The 12,074-nt window shown below is 37.6% G+C and overlaps 1 protein-coding gene across 3 annotated transcripts in view; it reads left to right on the top strand.

Moving 5' to 3' along the window:
* The window catches only part of ITCH (itchy E3 ubiquitin protein ligase), a 119,735-nt gene that overhangs the window by 97,239 nt on the left and 10,422 nt on the right, over nt 1–12,074 (top strand). For all 3 annotated transcript variants that reach the window (XM_030533805.1, XM_030533806.1, XM_030533807.1), the window contains 7 exons: nt 351–422; nt 4,602–4,690; nt 5,819–5,978; nt 6,264–6,397; nt 8,593–8,733; nt 10,458–10,578; nt 11,180–11,284. In XM_030533805.1, the coding sequence (XP_030389665.1) occupies nt 351–422; nt 4,602–4,690; nt 5,819–5,978; nt 6,264–6,397; nt 8,593–8,733; nt 10,458–10,578; nt 11,180–11,284 (822 nt within the window). The remainder of the gene's footprint in view (nt 1–350; nt 423–4,601; nt 4,691–5,818; nt 5,979–6,263; nt 6,398–8,592; nt 8,734–10,457; nt 10,579–11,179; nt 11,285–12,074) is intronic.

Genomic DNA, 12,074 nt, shown 5'->3' with positions numbered 1-12,074 from the left:
GGATTATAGATCTACGAAAATTATCACATTGTGCTAGGTTATTATATTAGAACCTGTTTAAAACTATGTCATGGAATCATCTATGTCATAGTGATATCAAAAGCATATTATTTATATTACCGTAGTGCCTTAGGCCCCATTGTGCTAGGTGGTGTACAATGAACAAAAGGACAGTCCCAGTTCCTGGGAATAAGTTAACTCAAAACTTTGATTTTGTTTTTCTGTTTCATACAGGCCAGACAGATTCACCAGTCCCTTTTCTAATTTCTGTTAATTTTGTTTGAATGTTTATTCAAAACACTTATTTAAAAGCTGTATATATTTCACCTTTGAAACATTTTGCATTTCAGCAACTGGCTATGCCACAACACACAAAGATTACAGTGTCCAGAAAGACATTGTTTGAGGACTCATTTCAGCAGGTATTGGATTGTTAACATATGCTTGCTTACTTTGTGTACAAAGTGGTACAGGGCAAATGTTTTCAGCTTTGTAGCTGAAAGATAACATCACCCGTAATTTTTCGATGTCTCATTAATGATGGTTAAAGTGATGATTAAGAAAAACAACACTCATTATGCTGTTCCTGGAGCAGATTCCTAATTGGATACAAAAGGCAATGTTAAAAACTTAGCATACAGCTGATATCTCTGTTTGGTGCTTGTGTGTGCGAAAAGATTACATCATAATTGTTAGCCTCTCTGCTGCTGCTCTCACAAGAACACATGTATCATTAACTGGTGTTTTAAATATTCAGGTTTGCTATGCAGAAAACCACAGTCTTTAGTTGGAAATAATTCCTTTTAAAGAATATTTAAAAGGCTTTTAAGAAAAATAAATCCTCCTTCGAATGATAGTGCATATGGATTCCACTTCTGGTGTGCATGCAGTTTCTTTTGGCCAGCAGTGTCTGTAGGGGCCAGACCTGCATCTTAGACAGCCTTCCTTCCCTCTCCCCTGGAAAAAAACACTTGATGGCATAAAGGGCAGAGAGGGCCCAACCATCCCTCAATTCCTTCTTTCTGCCTGTAGTAATGAGACCGAGCTACTGCAATATCTCCTGCTTGATTCACTGCATTTTATTTTTCTATTGGGTAGTTATCAGTTAGTACAGTTTTCCTTGTTATAATGTCCAAAGCCATTTAAAAAAAAAAAAAAAGCAAATGTTTTTTCTGTTAAGTTGAGGGACAACACTTGGTACCAGGGTCTAGCTGTGATAAATGAAACAAAGTCTCCAGTATTCAAAATCTGCTGTTCTTGTGACACAGCTATTCTGCTGTAATGGTGGGCACTGCAAGTGCCTTTTTGCCATGGAGAGGGGCACATCCCCAAAAAGTGCTTGATCTGTCACTACTTCTTCTCCAAGAGACCACAGAAAGCAGGAGGTCCATCTCAAACTTTTTCTTCTAGAGTGCTCAGTGAGTGCCTTCTCAAGACTTGGTGGGCCCTTTCTTCTCAGCTTCTAAGAGTCTTCTTCATTTAGCACTCCTGTTAGCAGTAGCTCAGCTCCAAGCTCCTTGGTTCACCCTTCATTGAAGAAATCAAATCCTTTAGCTGCTAAGACCTCTTCCATCCAGTCATCAGAAAGGGGAAGGAGGGCAGTGAGTGCAGACCTAGGTCACCATCTCTGGGTACCTACTAAAAGGAGGCAAAAAAATTCACCAAGCCTCTGTTTCACCTCATGCTGCAATTCACAGTCCAAATTGAGTCTCTCTGATGCCTCAGCAAGATCAGTCTCAGAAAGTACCAGTTATCTACGGTACTACTTACCCTAGGACTCCAGACAGGGTATCACCTCTTTTGGAGGAAAAACTTCCTGTCTTTCTGAACATAGCAAGGAGTTATTCCCCATCCATTCACCTCACAGTCACTCTTATGAGCCATGCTGGTCTGAGAGGGAATCCAGAACTCTCCATTACAAACATAGACCCCATGAGTTTCCTGGGGAATATTGACCATGTTATCCAACCCTATCGCCTCCAGCCCAGTACCTCTGTAATATACAGTCTTTCTCTTATTGGACTTCTAAGGGTATGCAATTTCCTCCTCCTATAAGATGTTGTAGGTCTGCTCAAGAGGACCACTTTGTACAATCCCATGCCCTGCACTGGCAAGATCATAATAGCAAGAAAGAACACTTGCAGGATACAGAAGGGCCATTGATTCCACTAGCAGCATCCTTTTCCTTGCCAGACAAGGCAGTAGTCTCTTCTATTCCTAGCAAGCCTGATGATTTTAAAATTTTTCCAGGACCTTTATGTCATATGGCAGAGATCTTGGAGATTCCTGTGGAGGTAGTTCAAGCAAATCCCAAAAATTAATGGACATTCTGCACTCCTACATACCTGGTAGACTTGCTGTGCCTGTTAACGAAGGGTTATTGAAATTGGCAAAAACAAAAAACAAAAAAAAACAACCCAACTGTAGCAGACCACAGAAATTGTGGTATCCATGTCTTAAAGAGCAGATAGATCTTGTCAGATCCTCTCGGAAGGGGTTGAATATTTCTACATCCACCCAGTTCCAAGATCCCTGGTAGCGGTGGTGGTGCACAGGGGGTCCATAAACTAAGGACCTCCAAAAATAACACAAAGAAAGTTGCTTTGTTTGAAAGGATGACCTATTCCTCTGCAAGTTTGCAGGTGTGCATTTCAAACAATCAGGCACTTCTGTCAGTACATGACTACATCAGTTGGGACAAGGTATCACAATTTTATAGGACAGCTCTCACAAGAATGTAGAGAGGGTTTGAAATCCATTTTGTCTGAAGGTCAGCCCAAACATTCCTGAGGCCGTTATGTGCTTATGATACAGCAGCATGTTCACGTGGCTACTTCCATCACAGTGCACAAGGCTTCATGGCTCCGTTCTTCTGGAATACCAAACAAGGTCCAAACAATGATTGAGGACCTCTCATTTGAAGCTTTGTGACCTATTTAATGCCCATACTGATGAAACCTTGCATCCTTTGAAGGATTCAAGAGCCGCTCTCTTCTCCTTGGGACTACATGCCAGTGTCTAGTAGGAAACAGCCAGATCTCAAAGCTTCATGAGACAGGCCCTCTGGATATTTGCTACAATCCAGAGAGGACTCTGAAGCCACCAAATGGGAAGCAGATGATCCAGTGCAGGAGCCCTTCTGCCTCTTCCTTCTCTACTGTTTGCCCCATGTGTACTTTACAGCAATAAGTTGCACCCCATTGTTGAGACCTAGTCAGAACCATTCCAAGATCTCTCTCTCTCTCTCTCTTCCCCCATTTGGCAAGTGCCATTTTATTTTGGGAAGCCTGGACTCTGATTACCTCAGAAGAGTAGGTCTTAGAAATTATAAGCAAAGGGATATTCTATTCAATTTCAGTCACTTACCACCCCTACCCTTTTTCCCCGTCCATCTTCACGGATCCCTCTCAAAAGGCATTATTAAAACAAGAAGGACTCCTTTCTAAATTTCAAAACGGTGGAAGAGGTGCTTCTGGAATTCAGAGGGAAGAGGTTTTACTTCCATTACTTTTTAACCCCAAAGAACAAGGGGGATTGGCACATGCTTCTAGATTTGAAAGGTCTCAACAAGTTCAACTTCACTTCTAATTCAGGATGGTAACTCTGGCCACCCTAATTCCCTCCTTAGATCTCCAAAGTTGGTTTGTGGCTCTTGGTCTGCAAGATGCCTATTTTCACATTTTGACTCACCTGGCACACAGAAAGTACCCCGGATTCTAAATAGGAGCCTCTCACTTTGGTCTTTCAGCAACACCAAGAATTTTCATTAATAGCAGTTGAATTTTGTGGAAGTATAGAATTTAGCATCACAACTGCCGACAGCTAGGAAAGCTTTTAAAAAAAGGTTTTCATTCCAAATTCAGGGTCTCATGGGAGAGCAAAAACTGGTTGTCCTTGGACAGAGATTTATATGAAGTCACCACATCAACTGGATTGTTGTGAATGTCTGCTGTCTGACCAAATCAGCACAGTCACAAATTTGGTATTATGCCAAATATAGCACTAAGGAAATTGCTTTTTAGCATCCAAGTTTCTTCTTGGTACCAGAAATAAATATGGCCTGTGTGCAAAGATTAATTTTATCTTGAAAATTATATTACATCTACTTGTGGAGGAAACTGTGGAATGGAAAATGTGAATTTATAAACACATTTTAAAGAATTTATTTTGTGGCTTTTTTAGTTGTTTAACATGTCTGTTAGAGACTTCTCTCCTATTCTTCCTGGCTAGCTTACCATTTAGTGTGACATTTTGGGGGTGCTCAGTAGCCCTGTGTTTTTGTTTTGGATTAGCCACTGATTTGGGGTACAGATTGTTATCCTTTTTATAGCTGAAAGACTATACTTGATAGACTAATACATTCCATTTAACAATTCTTCTGTTCCTTTTCTGTCACTTGTACACCTTTCATCTTCTAATCTGCTAGATAGAAATATGTTTCTGCCAATTCCTCAAACATTTCAGGAAATGTTGCTTTATGCACTGTACCTAGTTCACTTCATGGTCAATGAAAATATAATTTCCACACTATTGGATAGCAAATAGTAATATTCCGAGACCAGCTGCTTTTATTCTTCATAACCATTTTTTTTTTCACTAAGATAATGAGCTTCAGCCCTCAGGATCTGCGAAGACGCTTGTGGGTCATTTTTCCTGGAGAAGAAGGTTTAGATTATGGAGGTGTTGCAAGGTAAACAAAAGAAATGTGTGTGTCACATAACAGATCAGTCTGAACACCTCATTCTATGAATATTTGGTGTGAACGATTCTCACAAGGAGATTCTTTGTTTGCTGTCTTTTTAAAATGCCAATGAGAGTTTTTCCCCCCTCTCTATATATGATCACTTCTGCAGTCCTAAACTGCATTGTCAAAACTATTGTAGGAGGATGTCTTCCTGTGTGAATATATATTAAGTTTAAAGTGCCTCAATAAAGTTTAGAGCAAGCATTTATGTAATTCTGCACAATAACTCATAGTATTCTCAAATTTTGTTCCATGTGCAAGTCTTTTTATAGTACTTAAAATGAATATGCACCCAGTACTTGCAGGTCTGTTTTTGCTATACTTTTTTTTCATATGCAGTATTATGAATTAACCTTATATTGTCAACGTGTTGTAAAATGCAAGATGATAATATTGTGAGGGGAAAGACAGAAGTATATTTCATGCGATTCACTCATTAGCCTTGGGATTATACTTGAATTTTAATTTGCAAATAAATATAAAACATCCATGCTTGCCACCAGGAAATTCTAATTTGTATTTAGTCTTAAGGTTAAAAAGTGAATTCTTGAATTTACACTCCCAGCAAAGAATTGGAACCAAGTTGTAGTATAATATGGATACCTGTTCCACAAAGGGTGATAGTGATAATTTTTTTTAAATATGAACCTGTCAGAATTGATCTCTGCCAGATTTCCTGCTTCTCTTAGAAAAGCAGCCTTTGTAAATACCTGCCACAGAGAAAAGAAATGAACTTTCTAAACCAGAAATGCTCGCTGACACCCAGGCCTATGTTAATTGATACAATAAACTACATCTGAAGCTTAAGTCAGTGATCACTTCATTTGAGAGCTAGCCAACTGTGGACGTTAGACATACTACTTTTTTGAGCTGCATCAGTTAATCATGTAGCATACTGACACCTACTGTGCGCTAGCAATAGGCAGCTTAATAATTTTCTAGATAGACGAGTGTTAACAGTTGAGCACTAGCCAGTCCCTAAAATAATTTTTAGCATATGTAGTAGTAAGGGTACTTTCTAATGTCATCCTGTTTTCTTTTGAAGTGTTCATGATGTTTTTTGTGTGGTTTCAGGGAATGGTTCTTTCTGTTGTCACATGAAGTGTTGAACCCAATGTATTGCCTGTTTGAATATGTAGGGAAGGATAACTACTGCTTACAGATAAACCCAGCTTCTTACATTAATCCAGACCACCTGAAATACTTCCGTTTTATTGGCAGATTCATTGCTATGGTAAGTTCAGATAATCAGTACACATCCACCATAGTGTGTGTTTATTTTTAAATGTCTAGTTTAAAACACAGCAGTTGGTTCAGATCAAGAGATTTATTGCCAGAAGGCTGGCTGTAACAGCCAATACATTCAGATCACATTTTGAGGTGTGCCAGTAGTAGTGATGGTATTACAGAACATCTTACAACACCTTTGGGCTCCAGGGTATACTTGATACATTATATTGGAATATTAGGTAATCAAGCATTCTTTGGATCATGCCTTGTCTGTTTTCATGTTTTTTAGGCTTTGTTCCATGTGAGATTCATAGATACAGGTTTCTCTCTGCCGTTCTATAAGCGTATCCTAAACAAGCCAACAGGACTCAAGGATTTAGAATCTGTTGATCCAGAGTTTTACAACTCTCTCATCTGGGTAAAGTGAGTTTCTAACTTTTTCATTCGTTTTTGAAATAAAAATCCAGATGTTTTTGAAGTTTCATTTTATTTATTTGTGTAATTTAGATATAAATTTGAAATGTTTTGCAGACAGATATTGAATAATAGAACTGTATAAATTGCAGACCAGCACTGTACTACTTGCATTTTACTGTCATTCCAACATACATGTTCAGTAGTTTGGTAATGCTAAGATTAACTGTCCTCCATAATTCACTGAATATTGCACAAACTAGCATTCCATTTCTGTTTATTTTCCCTTTGAATTCATCTAAGTGAATATAAGCAGTCTTACACATTGTTGGAAATAGAAATGTCTGAATAGATAATCAGATATTGTGTCCCAACGGTAGAGTCAATATTAAAAAAAAGTCTTTAGTGTAAGTTAATGTAAAAGGTGTTTCAGTGGAGTCAGCTAATGCCCAAGCCCAGTATTACTTTCTTTTAAAAAAATTCTTTCCTTTTTGTGAAAAAAACAAAACCAAAAATACACCAAATATTATGATATCTGAAATGAAGAGTTAGTGGATCTCAGCTTATTCCTCACTTCCCTCTAATCCTTCACAGATCACCCCATCCAAATTCTACTTGTCTCTTAAAATTTGCAAAAAATATACTCCATAGTGTTTTAAAAAAAAAAAGTATTTCTAAAGCAATTAAAGCACTTCAAAGTTTAACTTGATTAAAATCTCTGCCTTTTCTTATCCTTGACTCCTGTGCTTCCTTGCACCCCCGCCCTTGACTCCAAGACCGTTCACATCTTTTCTCTCCCATCTGTGCCCTCTCAATATCGTGTCCATGCTCTATGTACCCTTACCTCATAGCTTTCCCCTACCTTGAAATTTGGACAAATTTGGAGTTTGTTGGCCCAAGTCACTTTGGAAAGTTGAGTAAAAACAAATTATAAAACTTCAGGTGTATTTTGAAAACATCATAACTTTAAAATGTATTTTTTTAGGCACACTTCCAGAAAAAACTACTCTTGATTGAGGCGTAATATTAAAAATTTCACTAAGATTAATTACTTTCCGGGGAAAGTAGAGGAAGATTTGAAAATAATGCTTAAAATGGAAAGCTAGATTCAATTCTGCCTAACAAGGAGCTGATCCATAATAATACAAATATAATAGAAAAATGGGCCCTGTGGATGTGATCAGTAGCAAAAACTATAGAATTGTTGTTCTTATTTATAAAGCACCTGCATTGCTGGAGCACTCAAGATGCTTTATTTTAAAATAAAATAATATTAGGAACATAGTTTTAAAATGCCTTATAAGCTTAACAAATAAAAACAGGGAGGAATCTCTTTAAAAAGAAGGAAATGGAAACTGGGAGTAGGAAACAATAATTACAAATGTAGTAATGGTCAAATTTAAAAACACTTTTTGGAATAATAAATTATAATAAAAAGACAATATTTAGTTCTACTTGAGTGCAGGAGACTGAACTAGAAGGCCTCTTGAGGTTCCTTCCAGTCCCATGTTCCTATGATTCTATGACATTGAGATATACTGAAATCTAGTGAGAAATTGATTGAGATAAATTTTAGAAAGAAGTCTCACACCTGCAGACTCACCACAGAAAGGCCCAGAGGCCTAGCAGCTTAAGACTGAGTGAAGGGAACCTTAGCTAGTAATTGGGGTTTGGGCAAAGGTATCCATGAAACTGAGGCTTAGAAAGTAAGTATAATCTCTAGAGTTTACGTGTTTATGGGCTTTAAAGTCCAAAGTTCCATTGTAAAATCAGCTTGGTATATCATCATCAGCTAAAATGGGGAGGCGGGAAATGCAGGGATGCATTTTTTGATACAGTATGATCACATTAACTCCAGACATCAAATGCTACATTCTATACAAGCTGAAAATGACAGAAGAGCACTGCTGAAAGACCTACAAGAGGGAAATTACAATTAACAATCCTTGTAATCATGAGAGGGCATGTGTTGCTGATGCAGTCATCCAACTAAATTACTGTTCGGCCTGCACACATTGTGCAAGTAGAAAAGTGTACATGTAACATCAGACACACAGCTTTTTTTGAAAAGCCTGTAATCAAAAGTGATTCTTGAGTCATGAACTCCGAAAAAGTTTGCTTAATAAGACTCTTGATTAAAAACCTCATCTAGTTAGCATATGACCTCTTGGCAGTTATTTACAATACATGTTTGTTACTTGCAGAGAAAACAATATTGAAGAATGTGGCTTGGAAATGTATTTCTCAGTGGATAAAGAAATTCTAGGTGAAATAAAGAGCCATGATTTGAAACCTAACGGTAGCAACATTCTGGTCACAGAAGAAAATAAAGAGGAATATATTAGGTAAGAACAAATGAGGGGGTTTTTTTAATCTATTCCTTTACCTCCATCTGTTTCTTTCCCTAATTAAAGCAAAAGTTGAATTTATCTAGCTTCATAATTTAAAGCGCCACAGAAATCCTTTCAATGAATAACTGATACTATTAGCAGCAAGTGACTGTTTTGGATGTCATTTCTGAAGAGTGACTTTTAAGAGAAGCTGAAGAGCCACTCTTGTACTGAAGATGTTCAGGCTTAATGTCCAGTATGCTCTGATAGTCAAAAATCTGAACATCAGATTATAAACCATTTCAGAGTCCACTGAGATACTAGCTACCACTTTTATACTGTCAGATTTAAAACATTTGTTTACATCTCGCATGTTTTTTAATGTTTTTCTTATTGTCTATCCAAAAATATGTTTAAAAGTTGTCTGTTAGCTGCACGTGCAGTGCAATCAAAATGCTTATTTTGTGATGTCACAGTCATAGCCTGGAAAATATTGTGATGTCATAAATATGAGATTGACTTCCCTACAGAAACATTCTGAAGCTGTGTTGGGTGGGAGGGATCTTTTATTTAAAAAAGATGCTGTTATCTTGAATACTGGCAAAGAGAATGCAGGAATGTATGGGCCAAATAAACTTGTTAATATTGAAGTCAATTCCACCATATTTGCTGCAGTATGAATACCTTACACTAATGATGAGTACTGGAGGCACAGAATAAAGTGAATCTCACTTTTTCATTTCTAAATTATTTATTCTGTTAAGATTAGTGTTGGTTGGCAGGTCTTGGTATAATTGCCTGAATGAGCTGTGGCAAAGTGTCAAACTGTATCGAACGTTTCCAAATAAATAACACTATGTCACACAAAGGGTAACACATTAGATAGGGAGCACTTTTATATTTTGGAAGATATTAATAATAGAAAACCTCCTGAATAGAATCTGCAAAAAACAAACCAAAAAAAAAACCCAAAAAAACCCCACCTTCTCTTTTAGCTTTCAGCAGCCCAGGTAAAGCTCGGATTCCTATTGCATTCCCAATTTTCTGTCTCTTCCTGTGTCCTGCTTTGTCTCCTGAGTTGCTAGGATTGATACCAGAAATTAGCCTTCTCTCCTCTAGACTCCAATTCTCCTGACAGGTTAGGCTTGAATTCAGCATAATATCTGCTTCTCCCTGGGTTCAGGTTCTCCGGGTCTCCTGCCTGCTTTTCACCCTTTTATTTATGGAGAGTGGAATTTCTGCCACAGAGCAAAGTTTCATGATTAGCAGACACAAATATGGAACTTTCCAAATGGACATAGTCGTTTCTTGGTAAGCTAGCAGTCCTCATTATCTTCACCAGTACAATTTGACCTAGTTTTACCTTTTCTTGGTTAATGACTGAGATTTCTGGGGAAAATATTGGACAAAAAATAATCTTTTTCTTTTTTCTCAAATACCTAGGGACTGCTGTGCACTCATTAGTATAATCACTGGATAGATACTGCCTCCTCTTTGATCATGTAAGCTTTTTCTTAGCGGAATGGTCAGAAATGGAAGGTTTTAACTTCACTTTAATGCTGGTTTGTGCTATATTGAGATATGTTACAAATTAAGTGGTGTTTTGTCCTCAGAACTTTCCATAATATTCTTTAACATAGTTCACAGTTCATCACAAAGTAGGCTAACAAAAGAAATGTGGATCTGGGCAGCATGGGACAGTTTAAATGACAGATTACCTTATCTTTTTCCTTTTCCAGGCTGGTAGCAGAATGGAGACTCTCCCGTGGTGTTGAAGAACAGACACAAGCTTTCTTTGAAGGCTTCAATGAAATTCTTCCACAGCAGTACTTGCAGTACTTTGATGCCAAGGAACTAGAGGTGAGGGACTTACTTGGGTACGAGTAGGCACAGTTGATGTTAAAGTTAACAAGACTCAGGGGGAGTCTAGCCCTCAATTTGCAAAGCAGGGCTGTGTGATTGTTGAAGAAACTGTTGGTTAGTGGTGAAAATTTTTCCTAAACAGTTTCTGGGGTTAACACATTTCCCTCTAGGGAGCATTTTTTATTTCAAAACAAAAATATGGAGAAGTTCTATACACAGAAGAGAGCAGTGTTATGGTTCACACTCAGTAGTCAAATTTAATATTTATTTTAACTGAGCTCTATATTTGAGGTTCAAAAACAAGCAGTTATTCACCTTTTCATTAGGGAAGATTATCCCATTCTATCTGCTTTCTTCATAATCAGTGATTACCCTTTCCTGTAGCAGGTCTGAATAAAGCTCTGTGTCCGTGAGGTCACCAGCATTACTGCTTATTGATTGGTGGAACCAAGGAGCTACTTGAAAATAAAATAAAAAGTGAATATACAGTCATAGTAGGTGTTTCCAAGTGCAAGCACAGATGTCCTTTGCTGCCACCGTATAGAAGCCATTGAAACAAAATATTAGCTTATACCTCTATATTTTCCCCCCAAAAAAGGTGCTTTTATGCGGAATGCAAGAGATTGACTTAACTGACTGGCAGAGACACACCATTTATCGGCACTACACCAGGACGAGCAAACAGATTATGTGGTTTTGGCAGGTTTGTGGTTGATTTTTTCCTTTATTTTTAAAAATAAGAATTACAGAAGGGGTGGGACGATGTTACAGCACGATGAGCAAAAAACAAAATCACAAAACAAGCCTGTGCTACCATAATATGTCCAGTGCCACTGTATTTGTGCAAAGTAATGAACATTGGAAAACATAATCCCAATTATACATTCAAAATGATGGAGTCTAAATTAACAGTTACCACTCAAGAAAGAGATCTTGGAGTCATGGTTAGCTCTCTGAAAACAACTGCTCAATGTGCAGTGGCAATCAAGGAAGCTAACAGAATATTAGGAACCATTGGGAAAGGAATGGATAGGAAGACAGTAAATATCCTAATGCCACCATATAAATCCACACCTTAAATACTACGTGCAGTTCTGGTCACCCCATCTCAAAAAATATATATATATATTAGAATTGGAAAAGGTATAAAGAAGGGCAACAAATTTGATTAGGGGGATGAAACAGCTTCCATATGAAGAGAGATTAAAAAGACTGGCTGTTCAGCTTAGAAAAGAGACAACGGGGGGGTTATGATAGAGGTCTATAAAATCATGAATGCTATGGAGAAAGTGAATAAGGAAGTGTTGTTTACCCCTTCACATAACACAAGAACTTGGGGTCACCCAATGAAACCATTAAGCAGTAGGTTTAAAATAAACAAAAGGAAGTACTTCTTCAGACAACACGGTCAACCTGTGGAACTCATTGCCAGAGGATATTGCAAAGGTTAAAACTATAATGGCATTCAAAAACATATTAGACAAGTTCATGGA

This window comes from Gopherus evgoodei, chromosome 14, assembly GCF_007399415.2.
Source record: "Gopherus evgoodei ecotype Sinaloan lineage chromosome 14, rGopEvg1_v1.p, whole genome shotgun sequence".
NCBI lineage: Eukaryota > Metazoa > Chordata > Testudines > Testudinidae > Gopherus > Gopherus evgoodei.
Note: the sequence above shows the minus strand (reverse complement) of the source record. Positions and strands in the feature narration are given on the sequence as shown.